This window comes from Periplaneta americana, chromosome 9, assembly GCF_040183065.1.
Source record: "Periplaneta americana isolate PAMFEO1 chromosome 9, P.americana_PAMFEO1_priV1, whole genome shotgun sequence".
Classification (NCBI taxonomy): domain Eukaryota; kingdom Metazoa; phylum Arthropoda; class Insecta; order Blattodea; family Blattidae; genus Periplaneta; species Periplaneta americana.
Window position 1 is genome coordinate 127,204,195 of NC_091125.1, and position 26,196 is coordinate 127,230,390.

General features: G+C 34.1%; 1 protein-coding gene across 4 annotated transcripts in view; it reads left to right on the forward strand.

Moving 5' to 3' along the window:
* Positions 1-26,196, forward strand: part of LOC138706469 (uncharacterized) — a 46,693-nt gene that overhangs the window by 15,321 nt on the left and 5,176 nt on the right. For 2 of the 4 annotated variants that reach the window (XM_069835797.1, XM_069835796.1), the window contains exons 3-5: positions 3,813-3,867; positions 5,678-5,766; positions 26,029-26,101. In XM_069835797.1, coding sequence (XP_069691898.1) covers positions 3,813-3,867; positions 5,678-5,766; positions 26,029-26,051 — 167 coding nt within the window. In that variant the 3' untranslated portion in view covers positions 26,052-26,101. Of the gene's footprint in view, positions 1-3,812; positions 3,868-5,677; positions 5,767-22,684; positions 22,880-26,028; positions 26,102-26,196 lie in introns of those variants that run through there. The other 2 variants (XM_069835798.1, XM_069835799.1) reach the window with 2 other exon arrangements.

Here is a 26,196-nt window from a genome sequence, read left to right on the forward strand (position 1 = left end):
CCATACATTTTCCATATTTCCTTCAGTCCTTAGAAAGTCATCATGCTTTTGTCGTAGAAACGTTTGTAATTCATGGACATTGGTTTTGTTGAAATTCCAGACAGACAGTGGACTTGACCTCGGATTTACTGTGTTTTCCCAGAAGATTTCTAATAAGACGCTATTGTGATCACTTATTTTATGAAGACTTTCAGAGTTGACAAAGAGAGAAACAGGTATTAGTAGGTAAACATCTAAGAGGGCATTGTCACGTGTCGGACCATTTACTACCTGCGTGAAATCTTTACGCCAGATCAATTCATTAACAAGGGTCTGTGCATCTGAATTTGTACCTGAAATTCCGTTCCAGTTAATTTTCGGGAGGTTTAGATCCCCAGCAATTACTACGTTTCGGTCTTCTGATACTGTATTAAGATATTCATTTAGTTTGTGCAAAGTTAAATTGTTTAATACACTGGGTGGTCTGTAACATGCTATTACATCTAAGGTTTCCCGCCCATTTCTTATCTGAACATTCAATATTTCAATTTCCTCATGTATCTACAGAAGATTGCTATTTATTTCTATCTTAGTACAAACGAAAACTCCCCCTCTCTTTTCACTTCTATTCTTTCTAAAGACTCTATAATCCGACCTAAAAATTTCCGAGTCATTTATGTCTTCCCTAAGCCATGATTCCGTCCCAATTATTACATCTGGATTATAAACATCGACCAAGTTCCAAAACAGAATAAGTTTATTTCTAATACTTCGGCAATTTACCTGCAGTAGTCTTAATAGGCCTGTCCTTACTTGAACATTCTGAATCCCCGTGGCACCTCGCCGTCACTGCTGGTCTACGCCGCCCGCTGATAGGTCTTCGACCGCACCGCCCGCTGGTAGTCCCTCGACCCCTCCGACCGCTGGAAGACTCTCACCCCCGCCAACCGCCGGTAGTCGCTCGCCCCCGCCGTCCGCTGATGGTCCTTCGGTCCCGCTGCCCGCTGATGGGTCCACGATCCCACCGCTCCATGTTGTAGTGACTACCCGCGCGAGGAGGGAGCCCATGTCTGCAGCCCCCCTCCGATTTAGGTGGATTCCGTCTCTTCCGAAGCATAAAGCTTTATAAAAATTTATTTTTGGTATCTTTCAGGTTTTATCTCTGAGAGTGTGTTTAATAATCCCACAATCTTCATTCGCCCCACATTTTAACAAAGCTTTACGTATTTCAATAAAGTTTATATCTATCTTTAAGCTTGGCACAGCCATTTTCTTCTCTAATAATCAGGTTTCTCATTTAAACTAAACATTTTACCTGACATCGGATAGTTTTATTGTTTAGAATATTATCTTCATTATCATCATCATCTTCATTTCCATCGTTTACTTCATGGTTTAGCCTTTAATAACCTATTCTGGTTACGAAATTAGTCTAAGTATTCATCACTCCAACGTCCTTCGTTTATTCTTTGGTTCATACTTCGATATCTTACTTACTTATGGCTTTTAAGGAACCCGTCCTCACATAAGCCCGCCATCGGTCCCTATCCTGAGCAACATTAATCCAGTCCCTACCATCATATCCCACCTCCCTCAAATCATTTTAATATTATCTCCCATCTACGTCTCGGCCTCCCCAAAGGTAGCTATATGTACTTCCTATCAGTTTTCGAAATCGTGTTATTGTTATTATTTGTATGCATTTAAATCATTTCTGTCGATACTTTTGAATTTATTTATTTATTCCTGCTATTCGTAGTTCTTTCCTATATCTTCGTTTTTCGCTTGTGGTCCATCAGTCTGTAACCCGTTACTGTTCTCAAAAATCGTATCTCCGCTACCTCTAGTCTTCTCTCATGTACTTTTGTTAATGTTCAGCATTGTGAACTATAAATTAGAATCGGCACGGCCACCAATTTATAGAACTTCAAACATTATTAATTCTTTACGGCAATAATGTACGTTTTATCGTTCCGAAGAACTGTTGGAATTTAAGCTACTTTTTTTTTTTTTGCTTACATTTAAGTATCTTTCATGGCCCACACTGCAGCCTGAATTTATTCATTTATTCTTTTATCTTCCACCATTATTTTATTTCTAATTGACTTTTTCTACAGAACACCACAGCTTTTCTTAGACAACAATTTCTTATAATCCGCAGTATACGTCTATAAGGATCTATGATTCATTTACTTGATCTTTCCATCTATGTCCAAGTTCCGCTTCTATATAGCACACAGGGCACTGCCATCGCAAATTAAATTTCTATTCTCATTTTAGAGAATTTAGTAATCTCTTTACGATATTACACGCATGATTTAATTTTTAATGTGTGTCAGGCGCGGAAATGAGGTAACTAGGTCTAATATTAATCAGGACGTCGCTTCAACTTCACTTTCACTAACATCTGACTTTATTAGGTAGAAAACGCAGAATTTGTATTCGGAGTCACAACTTATCGTCCACTTTAGAGCCATAACTTATCCAAAAGCTAGTAAGATTCATGATACGTGAAGACCAACCCTACGCCTCAGTTAGTGCTATACTGTAATTTGCCTGAACAACAACTAATGAGACTGCCGGTACTATAAAGTTAATTTTAAGAGCTAAAACGGATTTAGAAGATGGCAATTTCCAACAATTCACGGATTATGAATTCTGTGTCATATTATTTGCTTCTTTATTCTCAAGTTACGCCTATGTAATCATAACCTCAATCTTATCTCCAATTTCACTCATTTTCTTTGGAATATTTGTAGCTATAAAGTTCATTTTAAGTTTCTCATTCTCATTATTGATATTATTATTATTATTATTATTGATATTATTATTATTATTATTATTGTTATTGGCCTCTGACTGTAGTACAGCACAATAAAAATAGTAAATAAATAAATTATTATTTAATTATCATTATTATATTATTATATTATTATTATTATTATTATTATTATTATTATTATTATTATTACTATTACACATTAAAATCAATGAAAGAGGAAGATCTATTTTTTTTTAAATCGGTTAAACTTTGAATGTTTATATAACATAAGAGTTTGAAAAAATTATCTGCAATAGACTATGATGTTTTCATCATAGAATAAGAATTACTTATAATCTAATATGAATATAACTTTTTCGACATAAGGTTAAGATTAAAATTTACATGTAGTTAGTAATATCAGTATTATTTATATTCTTGTGTTTAAAATTTCGTGCCATTTCTTCTCTTTTTGCCAAGACCTAAACGACATCCGATTTCCTATTTTCTATCACGTATTTATATTTTAGCCGTTGGGAGTTGGGAGCAGAAGTGGTGCTAGTCAAAAATGGGTAATAAGGGTTAAAGTAAATGTTCTGTAAAATACACCGCAAAGTAGCAATTAATATTCAATTTATTTAAACTATCAGTAGTCAGTGGATAGCACGAAGGACATATTAATTGCTACTTTGCGCTATATTTTACAGCAACTGTGGGCTGGAAGCACTACGTTTTTACATGTTGACGTCGAACATCAAGTGGACTTTACTATTTCCTACTTTTGATCTTATCGAAGGAAAGATAAGTATTGTCTCTGAATATGGTTCCGGCACTTTATTTTATATGACCTAACTTTTGACTCGAGAAAGTTGAGACAAAGTGAAGTTGAGCTGACATTCTTGAATACGGCATTAAGTATCCAGGAGCGTACAGATAATATAGAATTACGTACATAGAGACGTGTATCTTATTCCAAACTGTATCTAAATCAGCACTTTTGTACAACTAAATTAATATTCCTCGATCACATTTAATATAATGTATATTTTTGTTAATGAAATGTCGTTTTAAGTTTCAGATGACTTCGTAATGAGTGGCAAAGGAGGAGTAGTATTTCAACAACCGCCGTAAGTAAAATAAATTACACATAGGTTTCGACAATTTAAATTAAACCAATTCATATTACACTTCCTTAAAATTATATGTTGAGAATACTGCTATATAGAGTGTAACAAAATTATATGCCAAAACTTTAGGGAAACATTCCTCTCACGTAGAGTATTAAAATACGAGTATGTTATGTAACTGTGGGTCCGTAAATGCTTGATTTTCTTATTAGAGTTCCTTTTCTAAACCCTGCTTACATTGTATGATGCGCAAGCCATATTGATTTTTTGTGGTACGGTACATCGTCCCCACCACAACCACATGTGTGATTACTGAAGTTCGGGTAAAGTAGTTGTATCAGGATAGGATGTATAGCTGTATAGGATAGGACCTAGACTTGCTTCATACTCAGTAAACAGTACACGCCTTCCACTAGCTAAAACTCTACCTACTGGGAAGAGCGCTCCCCACCCCCTAGCTAAAACATCAGTGAATGGACAGTACAGCCGATAGGAACTGAATATAGGTTCGTTCCAACAAGCGGTTCATGGATCAGTTCATGTACGGTTCCTGTACCATCTTATGCGCATGCGCTAGTTGAGCATCTGCTATGGGATTGAAACTGGACTGGACGCTGTTGGAACGCTTTCGCGGATCGTTATGTACTAAATCCAGAGATGCTATAACTGTGATCATCTTTGCTAAGAACGGGATGCTTAATTATTATCGTTTCGCAGCTAATTCTAATTGCAGAAAATAGAATTTCGATCATTTTCTATAAAAAGATGACAAAAAATATGGAAGGCAAGAATTCCGATAATTGACTTCAATAGCTCTTTTTTTAATTATTAATGTATGTACGTTATTTATTATATTTTTAATCAAAGCTGCATGTTGAAATTGTAATTAAATGTTTCAATAACCAAATAATTTCCATTCCCTTTCTTTTTGGCGAAAATTTAAATTAAATCTCTAGTTTTATTATTCGTCTGTACTGTCACTTTTCATCTTTAACCTCAATGATGTGAACAGTCGATCATGTCTTTCTTCAGTATCCAGGAGACGTTGGTGAGCTTATGCGCATGCGCGTCTTGCGTACTCTTCCGTACATGCCTCAATCCACGGACTATTTTTGACCGTTCCGAACCCGTGTCAAAAGCTTGTTGGAACGCCCGACTGCAGTACATGTTTCCGGTTCAGGACTGGTTCGGATTGTGTTGGAACGCTTTTTTTGTATTGCGCATGCTCACAATGGTTACGGACGGTTCCTGACTGTTGTTGGAACGAACCTTATACATCGTCACTACTGTAGGCTGAGGGACACGCGAGAACTAGCTAATGTGTGTAAACAAAACGCACGGACCATGGATGCCTATCCCGATACAACTACTTTATCCGAACCTTAGTAATTACATTTTAACCAGAGGTAAACAAGAGCGTCTATATTTAATCAGACTGTTCTGGTGTGAAGTTGTTATGATAGCATTCCACACTAACTACCTCGCGCTCTATCAAAGAAATAAAGTGTTTCCGAACTCATGTTCATATAACATAATTCCATCTACATGTGAGGAATGTGTCCCTAAAGTTTTGACACGCATTTTTGTTACACTCTTTATACTGTATGAAATTTCCCGTCTTACTTTTTTCGTCACATTCCGTTTCAATTACATTATTATTTGCAATAAAAAATCTTCACACAAAAATGCATTTCAACTTATAATAACAAGATACTGTACGCCTATTATATTTTATCTTCGATATAGGCTTTAAAGGTATCCATTTGTGTAAAAAAATAATTCTGTTTATTATTTTTAACATTTGTTTCAGCATAGCAAAACTAACCAGGAATAATCAAGATTGGATTTCTATGGTGGCTCTTTGTAACAGCCCATGCAACACTGGGGCGACTAAATCAGGTTAGATTCTTAATTAATCGGCCCGGAGTTCTATATGGTCAATGCTCTGAAATTTGTGGAGCAAATCACAGATTTATACCTATCGTAATTGAAAGTATTTCAACAAATGGCTTTACTAACTGAATTCCAAAAATAAATTAATCTATACAAGCTATGTAAGAACAGTTCTGATTAACAGCTTACTGTGATTGTGATATTAACTCAGTGATGTCAAAGCAAGCGCATTTTTCTGACCTTGACGTCGTGCGCGGGCATAAAGCGCTAAGTATTGAAAGAGGAAGGGTTGTGTATATGAATAAGCAGCCTGTTGGATTAAGAAAGCAGTGTGCACAAACTTCAAACGGAACGTGAAATTTTATATCGTTATTTTTATATGACTGCTTTCTATTTGATATTATCTATATTGTCTGTAAAAGAAAAGCACTAATACCAATTTCTTAATATTGCGGTTGTGTTTTAAATGTTAATAGCATAATAAAGAGTTAAGAAGGAATATTCACATAAATTCCATAGTAGTACAACTATACTGTACTAAGTGGATGAAACACATCATTCATAAAGAAAGTGATATCCCAAAAAAAGATATTGAGTATGACATGATAAGTTGGAATTGATATTGATGGTACCTTTAGCCTTACAAAAGTAATACATAAATTAATCAAAACAATATTACAGTACAAAGAAAAGTTACCCATGTACATGTTCTAAGTGTAACTAATATTCCATAAGAAAACTCTTATCGCATTATGCTTTTAAGGTGATATTTGTGAGCAACTTCCTTCCTATCATCAGAATATTAAATTATTTTCTCGAAATGTGCTGAAGCTATAGAGCTGACATTTTTACAACACATAGGCACGTATCTTTTGCTTATGTTGTAACAGTAGTTGCTTTGTTAATTCATTTCCTTACGAACAATTTCCATGCGAATATTTTAAAAATTTTCAGTACACTATCTTCAGTAATCTACGTATTTACGGTATATTAGATTTACGAAAACACTCTGTAAGGCTGCTAAATAAATAGGCCTATACCTATCTGAAAATTTAACTATTCTATAAAAAAAGTTGAGAAAATATTTATTTTGAATAAAAAAATCAAACTTGTGAAAAATGAGCATTAAAATTAAAACTTACATTCTTATAATGCACTTATACTTCTCAGACAGATCTAAAAATTACCATGGAAAGAGTATTAATAAGTTTTCTTCCCTTTATCTATTGAATCAGTGCCGGTCATCCCTGAATATAACTGGACCAAGCGGCATATAAGGTATTACCTCTTTCGTCTGTCTCCTTCCTTTCCGCTGTAAGGCGCTCAAGCTCTCCTGAGCTCTAAATCGCACGTTTGCTCCTATGGGCATCAATTGACATGACTGTATTAATTCATATAAATTATGTTGTCAATGAATGTAACTATATAATATACGCCATGTCATAAATGAAACCAAGAAATGATAGTGTTATATCATATAAAAGTAAATGTTTTCAATATTTTCGTTACATTTTGCTGTTGCACAGTAGTGGCAAAAAAAAAAAAAAAAAAAAAAAACCGGACCGACCCTTGTAGCTGATTTCAGAGTCTTGTTCACTCACAGCACGATAAACTGGTAACTAAGACTTTCGTGGTTCGAATCCTGCCTGGGAAGGAAACATTTTTTTGTCCCTTATTCAAATTTATTCCCAATACTTTTCGATTGCAGCGATATTTTACTACTTAATTAACTTATTATTCCCAGTACATGAATTTTACCAGCAATCGAAAAGTATTGGGAATAAACTTGAATATGGAACAAAAAATAGTTTCCTTCCCAGGCAGGATTCGAACCTCGAAAGTCTTAATTACCAGTCTATCGTGCTCTGGAGTGAACAAGACTCTGAAATCAGCTACAAGGGTCGGTCCGGTTTTTTTTTGCCACTACTGTACTCCATTTGATAATTATTTCCAATTTTTATTTATGAACTACTAGAGTCAGGTACTTTCCAAAATATAATAATAATAATAATAATAATAATAATAATAATAATTTTTATTTGAAAAATAATAATGGTACACTTTTGGTTGACGCTCCCGATGAAGCAAAAGCATGTGACCGGGAGTGGAGTATTACATTGAATAATTAAAAAGTAATATTACAAGTTTAAGCCTACACTAAAATAATTATTTAATTGTTTAATTTAAATACTCAAATGTAAGTAAACAAAAGTAAAGTGAAAAATACCAAACTAATAATACAAGAAATACAATGAAATTATATCAAATACACGGAAGAGTAGGTTAACTAGAAAGTATAAGAAGCGCTGGCCCCTTTAAATAATAATAAAGTAAAATGAAAAAGTATTAAATAATACAATTGTAAAATAAATACAAAATATAATGCAATAATATAGTGGTTAATATATTATATACATAAATTATATTTTATTTTCATTTCATTTATTGAATTTTGAAAGATTTCTAACATAAAAATATTTATTTTAATTTAATTTAATGTTGGTAGTAGTGACTGAGGAGATAAGATTGCCATAAAGCAGCTCTGTGTTTTCATACTCATATTTAACACAATTCTCATATATATATTCATAGCATCATATTTAAAGATACTTAAAATACTCACTAATCATTTGATATATAAATCATAAATTCATAACATCCATTTTCCACGCAATTTTGTAATAATATACTTCGCATTTCATACACAACATAAATCGCCATATTGTAAACAGTTAACCTCAAATCAACACTTTGGTCACTATTCCCGACCTTTTCTTCTTTTAACTTGAGTAATTCTTAACTCATAAGTTGACTAATTTTAAGGCTCTTTGTTATTTGTAAAGTTGAAATATTTAATTGATACATAAGTAGGCTTAATTGTAACACTAATATAGAACGTGTTTACATATTTTAACAAGGACTAGGCTAAATTATTAATAGCACATTTCAATATAAATACTATTGTTGGTTAAGAAATTGCGTGTGTTAAATAACATAAATAGTGAAGTTGCATCAAGACTGAAATATAAGTGCAGTGAAGTGACGTATCGTGTAGATTAACGTCGACAAGTGTTGTACCGGATAGTGAAGTGATAAAGTGTAGTGTTGGTCCATTGAAATATTGTAGTGTGGTGATACTTCAAAGTAGAAATAATTTAAAACATAAATAGTGAAGTTTCATCTAGACCGAAATATAAGTGCAGTGACGTGTCGTGTAGTTTCAACGTCGAAAAGTGCGGTATAGTGAAGTGATAAAGTGTAGTGTTGGCCTATTGAAATATTATAGTGTGGTGATACTAAAGGGTAGAAATAACCTAAAACTAATATACGTAAGTACATTAAATTGAAAAGTGAGTGAAATTGAATTTGTAAATAAGGTACAGTATATACATAATGTGTGCTATGGCTGCTCTGTCTGGAAACTGTCGTAGTTGTAGAAGGATTGTAGTGAAAGGATTGGTATGTAATAATTGTAATTTCTGTTTTCATTGGAAATGTATAGATATAGATCCTGATAATTTTGTTGACAAAGGTAGTTGGGAATGTAGTGATTGTATATATGATAGAAAGATGCGCGATCAACTGGAGAGAATCAGAGCCCTAGAATTGGAATTAGATGAGGCAAAGTGTGAAATTAATAAATTGAGAGCTTTGAAGGATAGCATTAGTGTTTCGAATAAAGAGAGATCTCAGACTTGGATGAAACCGAAGAATTCCAAATCTAGGAGTAGACGTTTCTCTGCGGATGATGCTGCATCAATCAAACTGACCAACAAATTCAGTGCTCTTCAAGCAATGAATGTTGATCAGGAGAACTCAGACCCAGTATCGACACTAGTAAAGGTAAGTCAGAAAACAGATAAGGTTAATGATTGTAGGAGTAAAGTATTGATTTTAGGAAGCAGCCATGCAAGAGGTATTTCCTCACTTTTGAAGTCGAAACTGGGCGATGAGTTTGAAGTATCTAGTGTATGTAAGCCTAATGCTCCTCTCAAGAATGTTGTTGAGGATATGATGAAATTGAGTTCAGAATTTTCTAAGAGGGATCATGTAGTTATAGTGGGTGGGCCAGGTAATAGTATAGATAACGATTGTAACTATTCTATTGAGAAAGATGTCAACAACATAATTGAGATGAGCAGCCATACCAATGTGGGATTTCTCAGTCTTTTCAGCAGGCACGACAAGCCGTATCTTCACAGGAGGGTGCGGAGCGTGAATATGCGGCTTGAGCGGGCTCTGATGAGACCTGGGGCATCACACATTGGTTTGATAGATGTAAGCCCTATAAGAAGGTATGAATATACGTCACATGGCCTGCATCTGAATGGTAGAGGCAAGGAGCACCTTTCGGTTCTTATTGCTAATAGCATCAGAGGCAGCCATGTTAAAAAGCAGAGTTGTAATATTCCTGTGTTAGTTAATGCTAGGGCTTCTCCTTTTTTAGGTTAAACCTCCCACCGGTAAGGTGTTTGAAACAAGTTCAACTAAATTGTAAATGCTCTGATGTTTCTAGTAATGAACACAGTAACTTCACTATTTTCCATCAAAATATTAGGGGATTAAAACAAAAAACTGATGAATTGATCACTTCTTTAGCAACTCAAAAGCATAAACCTCAGATATTATGTATAACTGAACATCACATGAAGCAACAGGAAATACTACAACTGTCTTTACATGGATATGTATTAGGTTCCCATTTCTGTAGACATGTCTTCCAAAAAGGGGGTGCCTGTATTTTTATCAGAGAGGATCTATTATTTAGTAAAATTGATATATCTGATTTTTGCCTTGAACAAGATATTGAAATCTGTGGAATACAAATTGGTTATGAGATATCAAATTTAATTATCTTATGTGTTTATAGGGCGCCAATGGGAGATTATAAGAAATTTACAACTAACTTAGATTCATTATTGAAAAGACTTTATAAACCACATACCGAATTTGTAATCTGTGGTGACATAAACATAGATTATCTATCAGAAAGCTCACGTAAAAGAAAATTAAACTCACTTCTTGAAACTTATAATCTTAGTCACACAGTAAGTTTTCCAACCAGAACACAAGCTGGAAGTAGTACTGCCATTGATAATATATTTATAGATAAAAGTAGATTGAATTCCTATTCAACAGTACCATTAGTCAATGGCCTGTCTGATCACGATGCACAAATTCTAAGTGTTTTCAATATGAGTGAAAAATTCCAAAGTGTTAATCTAAAAATAAAAAAAAGGATTATAAATGCTGAATCTCTTCATCATTTAAATACATGTCTACAAAATGAATCTTGGGAAAATGTATATAGTACCGATACCATTGATATTAATACTAAATTTAATGCATTTTTCACTACATTTACGAATTATTTCAATGAATGTTTTCCAGTCAAGGTGGTGAAAAAATGTAAAAGTAAAAACACGTGGATAACTCAGGGAATTAAAATATCATGTGCTAGAAAAAGGAATCTATATTTAATGAGTAGGAATAGTGATGATCCTCATGTTCTTAATTACTACAAGAATTACTGTAAAACTTTGACAAAAGTTATAAAAGATGCAAAGAAAATGTATCTGAATGAAAAAATACAAAATTCAGATAATAAGATTAAAACTATTTGGGATATTATTAAAAATGAAACTAATCGATATTCAAAGAGTGAAAATATTACTTGCATTAAAATCAATGATAGTAAAATAGATAACCCAAAATCAATTGCAAATCATTTTAACGACTTCTATATAAATATTATTCAGAACTTAAACATTCAAGATTGTGCAGAAGATGCTGCACTTGGTTACCTAACTGATGCATTTAACACTGAGTTTTTAGGTCTCAAATTTATTCCCACTACCGCAGCAGAAATCATGCATGTGATAAAACAACTAAAAACAAAATATTCCTCTGGATATGATGAAATTCCAAGTAAAGTTCTGAAAGCTTGTTCTGAAATATTATCCCCTCCGTTAAGCTATCTATGCAATTTGTCAATGCAATGTGGTATTTTTCCAGAAAGACTCAAATATTCAATAGTAAAACCAATATACAAAAAGGGAGATAAATGTACTATTGCTAATTACAGACCCATATCATTATTAACAACATTTTCAAAAGTGTTTGAGAAAGTTATGTATAATAGATTATATCATTACCTGGAGTCCAACAATATATTAGTTTTAGAACAGTTTGGATTTAGAAAACAAAAATCGACAGAGAATGCTGCTTTTAGTTTGGTGGATGAAATACTAAATTCATTAAATTCGAAACTACATGTAGGTGGGATTTTTTGTGACTTGGCTAAAGCATTTGATTGTGTAGACCATAGTATATTAGTAAAAAAATTGAAGTTTTATGGCATTAAAGATGAGATGTTGGGTTGGTTTACATCGTACTTATCAAATAGAAAACAAAAAGTAGAAATAAATGTACCAAATAGTCATAAAGTTACTTATTCAGAATTTAGAAATATTAAACATGGTGTTCCGCAGGGGTCAATTTTAGGTCCATTGTTGTTTCTAGTTTATATTAATGATTTAGCCTTGACCATAAACAATTCATCCCATGTAATTTTATTTGCAGATGATACAAGTGTAATTATTTCAAGCAAACAATACGATCATTTTATAAACACTTCTAATACAGTGCTGAATCTAATGAATGAATGGTTCCATGCAAATAAACTAGCACTTAATGTTGATAAAACCAGTGCAGTCAAATTTAGTACACACAATAGTGCTCAGGTTTCCTACAGTATTCGATTAAATGGAACTCATCTCAAAGAATCTATAAGCACAAAGTTTCTTGGTTTAGAATTGGATAATCACTTGAACTGGAAAACGCATATAGAATGTATTACTCGTAAATTGAGCTCTGCCTGTTATGCATTAAGATCCTTATCTACTATTGGTGATATAAACTTACTTAAAATGTCATACTTTGCATATTTTCACTCTGTAATGAAATATGGATTAATACTCTGGGGTAACTCGTCTGAAGCTAAACACGTTTTTGTTTTACAAAAGAAAGCTATAAGAATAATGGCCGGTGTGCATAAAAGGACCTCATGTAAAAATATTTTCCGAAACTTAGAAATCTTGACTTTACCTTGTGAATACATTCTTTCCCTAATGATGCTGTATATTAAGAACCAAGATAAATTCAGTACTAATGAAGACATTCATCATTTTAATACAAGACATAAATCAGATCTTCATCTACCCTCTGTTAGTCTAAGCTGTTTTAAAAAAGGAGTTCGCTATTCATGTATAACAGTCTTCAATGCACTGCCTAATTATCTTAAAGATTTGAAGAACAACGAGAAAAGGTTCAGAAAAGAATTAACCAAATTTCTACATACTCATACCTTCTACACAATTGATGAATTGTTTATGCTTGTGAATTGAATTATTCTACTTAAATGACATGTACAATTTTATATAGCTCAACTAAAATATGTTTTTATATTGACTTAATCTGTTTACTATGTATTGTATTTTTTGTTTAGCATAACTGATGAATTGTATGTACTGTAAATTGAATAGTATACTGTATAGGTCAACTGATGAATTGTTTAAGCTTATAAATTGAATTAATCTACTTCATATGAATTGTATAGCTTAACGAAAATAAGTTTGTAAATTGAACTAATTTGATTGTATATGTTTGTATAGTTTGGCTGATGAATTGTATATGTTCTTAAATGATTACTAGTCAGTGTAGCTCTACTGATGAATTGTATACAGACCTACTGTAAATTGAATGGTAATATGTATAGCTCAACTGATGAATTGTTTATGATTATAAATTGAATTAATCTACTTGATATTAATTGCACAAATTTGTATAGCTTAATGAAAGTATGCTACTTTGTATTGTATATATTTGTATAGATTTGGCCGATGAATTGTATATGCTTTATATTGAATAGTAATCTATATAGCTCTACTGATAAATTGTTTGTGTTTGTAATTTGAAGTAGTTTGCATGATATGTATTATCAATTTCTGTATATCACAACTGGTTGAATTGTTTATGCCTTAAATTTAATAAAATTGTTTTGTATTATAATATAGCTCAACTTATGAATGATCGTTTGCGTTTGTAAATTTAATAATCTGATTGGCTATGTATTGTATACTTTTAGTAGAGCCATCGATGTTGGTCAGTCGACAGACTCGCTGGGCTGCTGATCCGGAGCTGCGTTCGGGCTTGGGTTGGACCCCCCTTTGGACTTTGGTTTCTTCGGAGGTTTTCCCCAGCCGTGGGACTGAAGCCGGATGGTCTATGGCGAGTCCTTGACATCAACCCCTTTGATTTGATTACCCCCTTTGATTTGATTACCTGGTTGGGTTTTTCCGAGGTTTCCCCCACCGAAAAGGCAAATGCCGGGTAATATTTTGGCGAATCCTCGGACCTCATCTCATCTCACTACATCTCGCCAAAATGTAAAAAAATGTAAAAAAATGTAGAAAAATGTAAAAAAATTGTACAAAATTGTAAAAATTGTAGAAAATTACTAAATTGTAAAACTATAAAAATTTGTAAAAATTGTAATTGTAATATTGTAAAATGTTGACATGTTCCACATCTTAAAGCTTCATTGCTCATGTAAGATCTATGGAATAAAATAAATAAATGAAAAAAAAAAAAATATATAAAAAAATATAAGACATCAAAAAATGAAAATATCAAAAAAAGGAATAAATATATAGCCTATATATAAAAAATAACATAAAATTATGCATGTGGATAACGTCAAGCCTCAAAATTATCGTATATACATTTTCGACTGGAGTATAATTCTTGCTTTTAAGACAGAAGAAGGCCTACTGGACACTTAGAAGTCAACATTACTACTTTCTCATTATAGAAAGATTGCAAAAAAAGATTTGAGATTTTAGTCGAAATACAAGTTTTCAGCATCTCTAATACAAGAATAATGGTTCTAGCTTGTCGTCTGTTTCTGTACATCATCTTCTGATAATTGGGCAAATGTTCTTCTTCATAGGGCTATTCAGTATCTACAAGTCAATTTATCCGGAAATGGCACACATAAAATATAGACATTTTATGTAACAAATGGATATCCCTATATTTGGAAAAATTACATGAAATTTCAGCAATCGTCTTAGGATGTTCTTCGTGATTTTTGCCTAACAGTAATCAATTCATTATACATTTAGTTCTTTTTTGAGTTTTCGTTGCGATGTCATTTCAAACTAGGAAACTGCTAAGGTCAGGGACAGCGGGGAATAAAGTAGAGCAGCTTCAATTTTCACCGATTTGTCATCACTTCTTAACACGTGGATGAACCACCGAAGCGAGGTCTTAATGACTGAAAATTGAAAAGAAATACTGTAGTCTCAATATACGATTAATTTAGGTTATTCCTGCAATTATAATCCTATAGAGTGAATCAGAAATACTGTATGTACTTTTGATCGCTTCGTGTGATGACAGTATTATGGCTACGAGAAATGAGGCTTTGCAGTTGGAAAGGCAATTCTTCAAATTGAAGAACAATACGCAATAATACCAACCAGAGTCATTTTATTGCTTCAAACTGCTCGCCGTTCACATCCAAGCATAACCCGCTACGTTCTGAAAAGTCACAATTGAGGCGTTCCTTAAGATAAGAGCGACCCCGCCAAGGATCGCATTTTGTGTTTTTGACTCCTCCGAATATTTAAGACACATATCTGCAGCTTAAGCTGGCAGATGTTTGGCGGGCTCTCCTTTACTACATTGAAATTAGCATTGTTTGTAAGGTTGGAGAAACTGCGCAGTCTGTGAAAGGTTGATAATATTAATATTACTCCGTACGAGAAGGGCGAATACGCCACCCTTCCTGAAGGCGCGCGCCATTCACTGTCTTAGCGTTGTTGTAACCACACAGACGAGTACAACCGTAGTGAGGAATTACGTGTATTTATGGACATTGTAATAGCTTAGTATGAGGAGCCTAATAGTGACAGTGATAATCAACCAGAAATACCTGGTTATTGTAGGAAATATCAGAGGCATGTCGAAAAATGGATAAACGTAGCTACAAGCAAAGATTAAAAGGAACAAAGTTGAATCGTACGTTAGTACGAAAACATCTCGACATGTGCAAGATCGCGGTATAGGCCCGCCATGTGGGTGCTTCAACGCATTAGGTATGGAGGAAATACAACCTGTATTTCGTAATTTCTGGGAGTTGGGTGATTATGACCTCCACAATGCCTACATTTCTAAGCTCGTAACCAGTGTTGATGTGAACAGATGTCGCATTAAAAATAGGCCGATCTCTCTGAGCTGGTTTTGCCAAAGAGATATGTAAAACCCGAGTCACACGGGGATAGTTTACAGGAGTCAAGTGCTTGAAGTCTCTAAACTTGATGCTATATTTGTGATCACACGGAGACATTAAATTTGAAACCATGCTTGAAAAAAAGCGCGCGCTGAATGTTGTATTCGTAGTGGTGTTTGAATTCTTGTATTCTGTTATAGTTAATAAAAGTAAATAGTGAACTAGCATTTTTAGTTTGGTGAAACTGAAGATGCCACCAGCACATATTAAAGCATGTGTGCAGCTAATTGGAGCCTTGTTATTGTATGAATTACAAAATATTATTGAAAAAAAGGAAAAGAGAAAATGGGTTAAGAAATGGATTCGTCGAAGAATTATGCATAGTGCATCTAATACCTTGTTGAAAAAATTAGCTGAAGACGATCCTGCAGATTACAGGAAACATCTCAGAATGACTCCTGTTTTAAGGGGTTTTAACTTTTTTCGAACCACTTCTACGTCTATGTTTTCGAAACCTTGTTCCATGAGTTCACTCACTAGTTTCTGGAATAATAATTCCCGCTTGTTTTTATTGAGGTATTCTTTGTCACGTATATTCCATACAAGTTCATACTTCTCATACACTTCCAAAAACTTTATGATATCGTTGGAATTCCACTTAGGGGCGCTCATTATTAATAATTATTAATTTACTTCGACAATAGGCCTAAAACTACAAACTTTCTATTTGCCAAGTTGCTACAAGTTCGCATTCACACGCGGGAAGTGGTGGAGTCAAGTTGGTCACGTGACGGGAAAGTGGACACAAAAGTTGACGGGTCGTCAACTCAAATTCTGCTTGACCGCCAAGTCACAACTTGATTGTCTCGACCATATCACACGGGGAAAGTTGAAGGAAAGTCGACTTGCTCCAAGCACTTGACTCCTGTAAACTATCCCCGTGTGAATTAGCCTTAACGTCAATAAAGCTCACTTCTGATAAAGTAAAGTGATCTGAAAGCTCTCCTTATCTATGTGCCACAGAACGTTTGTAGATGAGGTGATCAGCAAACGACACGTGCAACTAGCAGTGACTGACTCGGAGGAACATCTTCATGAAGTTGATGTAATGGATTGTTAGCAACTCTGTTCCCAGAACAAGTGAGACCACTTTTGATAGCAAGGGTAATAACATGATAGGCATCTACTTATTTTTGGTTATTAATAATTTGAGACACTTTGTAAATGTCACATCACAGTGCGATTAAGTGTTTTTATTTATTTATTAACTATTATTATTATTATTATTATTATTATTATTATTAATGTCTGCCACTATTGAGTTCATTCTACACCCTTTTCTTTTTTTAATATACTGTTTTCAAATTATTCCCATAATATTGATGAATTCATAATGTCATATATGATCACTATTAAGTTGGAATATTAAATTGGACATTTAATTGCAATTTTTAATAAAGGTATTCGTTTCTCAGTGTACAAAGTAATTATCATTATTTACAGACGTGTCCTTGGCGGATTCGCCCTTATCTCGTTTACAGGTAAAATACTTTGAACATCGATTATCTCTAAAAGTACATTTGGCGGGTTCGCCCTTCTCTTACGGAACGCCTCAATTGCTTTACGATACATGCCTACCAGTAGCGCCAACTTTTTAAAAACATTGGGTGGGCTCAAACACTTGATCATAATTTCCCAAAAGAATCCCATAAATCCTCCCTTTAATGATATGAATACTAATTTGTTCCTTCATACTAGTAATTATATACAAAAAAAATCTGTACATTATCTTGTACTGTACGTAGCTATTCTGCACAATAATTATCCATTTTCAGTAATTAAATAGAACGTTACAATTATATAAACATTTTAACTTGGGGACTTGAATTCTTTCGAACTATAAATTGATAATACGGAGGTGCACTCACTATTGCGTAGCAAGGAGTGATGGAAATGTGTTTCTTCCTATACATTCGTCACAAACATTTTCTAAATCTAACTTTTCAGCACTATCCTTATGTGGCACCTTACTATCGATAGGAGAGATGAATAAAGTGTGTATCAACAATGCATCCTTATTTACTGAAATTTTACTTATTGTAATTTACCGATTTCAATAAGCAACCATCACATATCATGTTCTTGTTTAGTCAACTGTTCGAAGACAGGTTTGTACCTCATAAATAACACCTGTAAGGCATCACTCATGAGGTAACTAAGCCAGGAAAGAATGGAAAAGGAAATGATGATGATGATGATGGTGATGATGATGATAATAACAAATAAATAATACGACAAATTATTGGGTGGGCTCAGATCCCACGGGCCCATATAATTTGGCGTCACTGATGTCTACTGTAATACACAAAATTCTTCCTCAGTTGCTGTTTTAATCATGTCCTTGTTTTGTGGTTTCCGAGCGTAACCCTAAACAGTCACATGCTATGAGGTCGGGGGAGTGGGCTGGCCATTCTGTCGGGCTGGTATACATTAGTTTGTGCGTTCAAACACAACCGCGTGCTTTTTATGTTTTTTGTTGTTTTTAAGAGAGAGAGAAAATATAATTGCTCCTGTCTCTTTTATGACTGTTTTAGTAATTAACATTAGGTTCATGAATGTATTATGTCATCACTCTAACATTATTTATTATGACGTTATGGCTGTAAATGGAAAGAAAGAAAGATTATATTCTCAACAAAAATATCTTTCGTGGCATAAACAAAAAAACTTACTGGCGTCTGCCTTAGATAATTCAAACAATTAAAAGTTCACGATTCAATATTTAGTCCATCTTCCTCCCATCTCGATCACATCTTGGAGTCGAGTGGGCACGGAATCGACTACTCTTTTCAGTTCTTAGCCACGGCATCCCAGTCATCCTGGACGAGCTTGCACAAATCATCAGGACGTCTTGGAGGGGGATTGGACCAATTTTTCCTCATCCTTCTTTACTTGTCCCCCAGTAGCTCAGTCGGAAGAATGTCGGAATTTAGATGCCAATGTCTCAGGTTCAAATCCTCGTCACTCCTTTCCATTTTATTGTGTTACAGGTTAGTATAACGTAATAATATAAGAAGAAAAAACTAACACTAGTATTATGCAACTATATTGTTTCAAATCTAACATAAATTTATATTACTTATATCGCTAAATAACGATGACATAATACAAATCATAACTAGAATATTATTTATATCGCTAAAAACGACAACGGAATACAAATGATTACTTCAATATTATTTATATCGCTAACGAACGATAAAAAAATAAAATGATGACATAAACAAGGCTCGAACTCACAATCTTGAAATCATTAAATGAACACACTACCGTTGCTCTACGAGACGCAGATATGAATGACTTCTGCTTACACATCTTAGTTCCGAAACTGCTCGTATAAGCGCATTGCATTATGTAACATCATCATTATCCGAACTAGACTTACAAAATATTCGCTGTTCATGAGTGCGGCCATTTTTTTTTGACAGCTTACAGTTTTCTTGTACATTAGCGGCGCTTCATACATTCTTAATGCATTTTAATTTCCGTTTTGAAGAGGTCATCTTAATGAATTATAACGTAGGTACATCAATGAATCATTCTTAGATAATTCATCTTTACGAAATAAGTCCAGTTTAGATACCAGTCATGGATACAATAAATAAAAATCTAGTATGCATTTTGTAATTAAGCGCATGGTTAATTAGATAATTAGGCTCAAAGTCTGAGTAGTTCGACAACAGCGCATCGTCGACTCACGCACGAATACATTCGAACTCAGGTCTTAATAACTGCATTCCGTTCCTTAGTCATCGCACTACAGTTGCCACATATTCTAATGACAGGAAATATGAGTTAGTGTTTTTATTTAATTTGCAAGATAATCGTCTATTTTATTGAAAAACTGCAAAGGGATGATCATTTTCTGCAATAATACGAATAAAAGTCAGAATCGTGCGTACAGTACTCATCGAGAATAACAGTGTTAACATTTAGGATTTTTTTTTTCTGAGAAAATTATTAATGTGAATGAATGAAGTGCATTTATTGATAAACAATTATACAAACTCATGTACACAAGATCTCTCGCACGAGCCCGTACGGCCATTCGTGCTATAATTATGCACAGTTTGAAACTTCAAAGAAAACAAAAATAATACTACTAGTAATAAAATAGTAAAACAACACTAATGGCCGGTTTCTCCAAATATTGTTAGAATATTTAGTGAATGTTAAACTCTTAACAGTTCGTTAAATATAGTTTTTTCATGTCTTCAATACTAGTTAGGCTTAACAGATTGTTAAGTATTTGGTAACTTAAATGTAGGATTTTAGGCAGTTAATTCATTTAACAGATAGTTAAATATGGCATGTAACACCACAGCTGTTCAAACAGAAGTTGTGAAAATAATATTTCATGTCTCTGTTTAAGGAATATTTCGTGAATGACTGATGACATAACATTAAAAAGACACTTTAGAAAGCTAATATAGCTGAAAACCCGGGTTCAAATCCCGGCGCCGGAGAGAATTTTTCTCCGTTCCATCACTCTTTCATCATATGATGACGCAGAATATCTGCATGGAAATATCATATGTACTTCGGTACATCAAAATATATATAATATAGAGAAGATAATCTTCAAAATTAAACTGATTATCATACTGGCTGCTTATTTTGATACTGAGCTGTTATTGAATATTTAGAAAATGTGGGATCTCAACGTGGCAAATAGGAATGATGATTTATATACTATACGTGATACTCAATCTGTGACAATATATGTTTTCGAAACAAGTAGGCCTCAAAATTTTACAAGAAATTTAAACCAGATTTGAATATCCTACAAACAGAAATAGACCACTTACTCCAATTCAGCATGTATTATTTACTCTTGATTCTATGATACTGGCTCTTTTCAACTAACTATAGCCAATGACAATAGTTTCAAAACACACAGTGAGTATTATATTAGAAAGGTTTCAGCAAAAATTGGTACTTTGAGAAGTCATGTTAACATTAGTACTATAACCTTACTTTGTAATAATATTATTATTCAATAGTTGTCACCTACAACTTTCATTTGTCTTCTTCTTTATCGATCATGGTCTGCTGTATCAGTTTATGATTTTATACATTTTTCATGACTTACAGAATTTAAAGGATAATATCAGCCAATAAAAAATTGTCTTACATGTGCAAAATCATTACCAACTGGTAATGAGTGGTTAAAATAATGTTAACGACTGTTACAGTTAAGTGCTGGTTGTTTTAAACAAAATGATGTTGAAGAAATGGAAAATACATTAACAAAACGTTAGAAATAAACAGGTTGTTAATTTAACACAAGTTAAGCCAAATTAAACATAATTGTTATTATTTCTACCGTCATCATTAATTATCACAATTAAAACTAATCTAATTTCAAACCAAATTAAAAAAAAAATAATAAAAATAAAATAAATGTAAGATATGATAGAAAAAAAAAAAACAAAAAACACACACACAGTGTAGTATATAGAACTAATATGGTATTATAATATTGTTTATTGTACTTTACGAGAGAAGTAAGCTGTTAAAATTCGCAGAATTATATTACTTCCAGCCTACATATATTTTCATATTCTGTTATCCAATTACACTTGTAATAAGTGTCAATGTTAATGTTATGTTTTATTTAACGACGCCCGCAAATGCCGAGGTTATATTTTATTTTTTATTTTACTATTTATTTTAGTATTTTTATTTATATTTATTTTAGTATTTTTATTTTTACGACGCTTTATCAACATCTTAGGTTATTTAGCGTCTGAATGAGATGAAGGTGATAATGCCGGTGAAATGAGTCCGGGGTCCAACACCGAAAGTTACCCAGTATTTGCTCACAATCGGTTGAGGGAAAACCCTGGAAAAAAATCTCAACCAGGTAACTTGCCCCGACCAGGAATCGAACGCGGACCACCTGGTTTCGCGGCCAGACGCGCTAACCGTTACTCCACAGGTGTGGACGCCGAGGTTATAACAGCGTCGCCGGTGTGCCGGAATTTTGTCTCGTAGGAGTTCTTTTACATGCCAGTAAATCTAATGACATGAGCCTGTCGCATTTAAGCGACCTAGCCCGGGATCGAACCCGCAATCTCGGGCATGGAAGGTCAGTGCTATACCAACTGCGCAAAGCAGGCGGACGCAACAAGTGTCCTATGTAAACCTTTTTACATGATAATGTTAACTTGAACGAAATGTTTGATCATGTTCTTGGAAGTACACCTTCCTTTTCATCATCGGCATCATGCCAGCATAATAGTGAATCTACAATTAGGCAGTGGGGAAGAGAAGAGAAACAAGGTCAAGAAATCACGTTGTCAGAAGAGTATGCCAAAAAAGAGCACGACACTTCCACAAGAACCTAACATGTGATTTTTACAAACTCTTTCGCAATAGTGTCATTACCATCATATCCCCTACATGACATGTCTTCTCCACTGAGCATGTAATTCAACACTGTCTCTTCTTTATCCACTTCTAGCGACTATAATGTTAAGCGACTTTTTCCTCAACATGTTAAGTTAACGTACTCCTGTCCTTGTCTTAAAGATTCCTGCACGAATATGGCGTAGTTAATTTGTTCTGTATAAAAGGAAGAAGTGTGCAGCAGTTGGAGTCACTTCAAGATTTTACCTTCTCAGAGGTGTTTTAGAAATGGTGAAACAAAGAGCGCTGTTGGCAGTGATGCTGACAATTTACGTTATTGTCTGTGCATATGCAGAAGATGGTATTCATACTTCAACTGAAGACGACCATATTCCATCTAAACTTCATCCTAAGGTAGGCCTAAGTACTAGACAGGAAAAAAACTAACTGCCGCTCTCGCTCGCTGTATCCGTTGCATTTGTCTTTCGAGTCTCGTCCCGTAACTCTCGTATGTTTTGAGTCTCGCTCATCATTCTCTAAATAGCATTTGGTCGGCGTGGGAAGATTTCGTAACTTTGAATAGCATAAATCATTGAAATAAATAACATTATAAATGTTTAATTGAGACAAAGAGACAAAACAGAACAGTATCTTAGTTATCAAAATGTTCTGGTTCTATTATATGAAATTACCTATGGTGTCCACATCTGTGGAGTAAAGGTTAGCGCGTCTGGCCGCAAAACCAGGTGGCTCAGGTTCGATTCCCGGTCGGGGAAAGTTACCTGTTGAGGTTTTTTCGGGTTTTTTTCTCAACTCAATATGAGCAAATGCTGGGTGCCTTTCGGTGCTCGACCCCGGACTCATTTTACCGGCATTATCACCTTCATCTCATTCAGACGCTAAATAACCTATGCTGTTGGTAAAGCGTCGTAAAATAACCTACAAAAATAAAATTAAAAAATTACCTATGGTTATATAAATAGAAAAAAATTCTCAAATAAATTTTCATTTCTAAGAAACATAAAATATAACGTTAAATAAAGCGTTAATATTTTTTTACTTGAGATTGTACACTTGATCTCAAACATACGAAAAGAAAATTCCTAGCTTTTAATAAGGGCTTAGTAATTAAATAAAGACTGGGGAACGAATTATTATACACTGAAAGGTAGGGATAATGTTTAAAATAGGGTACTTGAATGTTTATACGTATATAACTGTTGTCAAAACAGATAAAAGTTCAGTCTAGTATATAAACCTCTGTGAAGATTCAAGGCTGCTTGAAGTTAGAGAGTTGATCATTCCCGAAGTCCCGAAGTCTTGAAACACTCAGAAGTATTCTTTACGTTAACGACGCGACGTATACAACATTGTCGTGCGGGTTTTCGACTTTGCGGGCGCTGTTAGTTTTGCTTTCTCGATCATTGTTCAACTCTAGTAAGTACATTTCTGTAGTAAAATTTATGAAGTGCTTATAACTATAGAGTCCGGATTTATATCCACTAAGCTTATAAAGTATAGTTGCTCTTTCGTATATACACCCCCATACACGTCTGATATAAGATATTTCTGGATACTTAGATGTGGTATTGGAAGCAATGTATATTATGTGCAATCACAGAAGCCTTTAAAAAGACAAAACAAATTTAGCTACAGTGTATCTTGATAACTGCTGTAACGATAACTTGCACGCGTAATAGCCTACATAGGCGACTCCTTGCTTCCTTCAGGTATTATTAATTTGTTAGATCAAGACTGGAAGATTTAAACTACGTAATGTTGTAAACCACGCTTTTCTACCGTTTGATTACCAAAACAGAGTTGATGTCATTTTAGTTTATAGTGCATATAAATCCGAACTGTACTTGTAATAATTAAACTGCGTCTATTTAACTACGTCTATGCGGAGAACTATTGAGTAAAGGAGTACCAAATTCGGTATACAGAGTGGAAGTGACATAACCGTACAGATCATGCCTGGGCGTTATTAACTCAACTGAGATACTGCAGACTACCCCTAAATTCCCCAATCCCCCTTCCCTGGCAGAGACAGTTATGCATCGGACCGATGAGAGTAGACCTGAGGGCAAGCATTGCTGAGTGACGGATTGTATAAGGCAGTCATCATAGCTTTCGGCTCTCTCTGGACGCCTAAAATCCACTACTGTTGCTCAGTGTCTGATTGTGTGTTTGTTTCTAAAGCGGGGTAAGCGAAAAGGACATGGGCGGGGTATTTCCTTTCCTTTTTACTTCCCCTTTATGCCCAGTGCTGATAGAGTTGACGGGGGCGTAGAATACATTAAAATAAATAAAAATGCTATTATGCGTTTTGTTATTAAGTTCGTGGTTAATTAGAAACTGCGTACTGAAGGATGCAATGGAAGGAATGGTGAACGAGAAAAGAGTTCGGGGCAGAAGAAGACATCTCATGCTAGACGACATTAAGATATATGGATCATATGCGGAGACTAAGAGGAAGGAAGAAAATAGGAAAGACTGGAGAATACTGGGTTTCCAGTGAAAGACCTACCCTTGGGCACAATACTATGAATGAAGAAATCAATGAATATATATATATATATATATATATATATATATATATATATATATATATTTAAAACAGGAGTACTAAGACAGTTCCTTGAGGGATGCCAGCATTAACAGTTGTACGACAGCTGCAGTTATCTTATATTTTAGTCAGCTGAAAGAAGAAAGAAACTGCTCCTTTTTTCTAAAGCAGTGACTCACTGTAAGTTTACCATCTCTCCTATATTCAAATCTTTGCTTATAACCGATGGAAGAAAGAAATAACTTACTGAAACCAACTACTCAAGAGTGACAGCTTTCCTCTTTCCTCTGTTCAGATAAGTAGCTGTGTTATGTGGATATTGTTTGTTTTCCAGTTGTCTTCTTCATAAAAATTAAATTAATTTTCTACGTAATACAACTAAACTTAAGAGAGGTTAGTAAGCGGTGGTGTTTGTCCTGTATGTAAATAATATTTCTTTTATGACATCGGTCACACTAAGACCTTGCGATAAGGAAACAAGCAATCTCTCTTGGGAACTCTCCGTTACTACCGTTAATATACCCACGTCTACTCATTGAGCTACCGTGGCTATCTTACATTAATATGAGGAACTTAAGTGCGTAAACCAAAATAAATATCAATAAATCGGCAACTTCAAGAACAGTGCAATTTAATTTTATGCGGTGCTTAGTTTTACATAATTAATTTCTGTTCAGATGTATTCGCAAATTGGAATAGCTTTCAAGGCTTAATACTTGAAGTTAATAATGATAATTATATTACTTCTGTAAAGAAACTATAATTAAAAATCAGTGATCTTTAGAAGAATATACTCTCTTTATTGACCTAAAAAACGACCACATCACTTCTGAAAAATAATATGCCGAAGATTTTTAGCTCCCCTTACCAATGCATCATTATCAATTAACTTTTAGCTCAGTAAATTTCAATGTAATGACAAGCATGGTAAATATCAAGGATGACTCTCAGTCCTAAAGCAAAAAATGTTAATGTCTTCTGTTTTCCGTTCCAGCGCCTGATAGCCGATTGTCATGAGGAGAAACAAAGGGACGCAACAGAGATAAGTGCAGATGAAGATGTACTTGGTAATTTGAATAACTCATCACTGCTATTATCTTATGATTCTAATTATTTCCGTTGAATTCTCTGCATTGCTTGGGAGAACATTTTACTAGAGAAG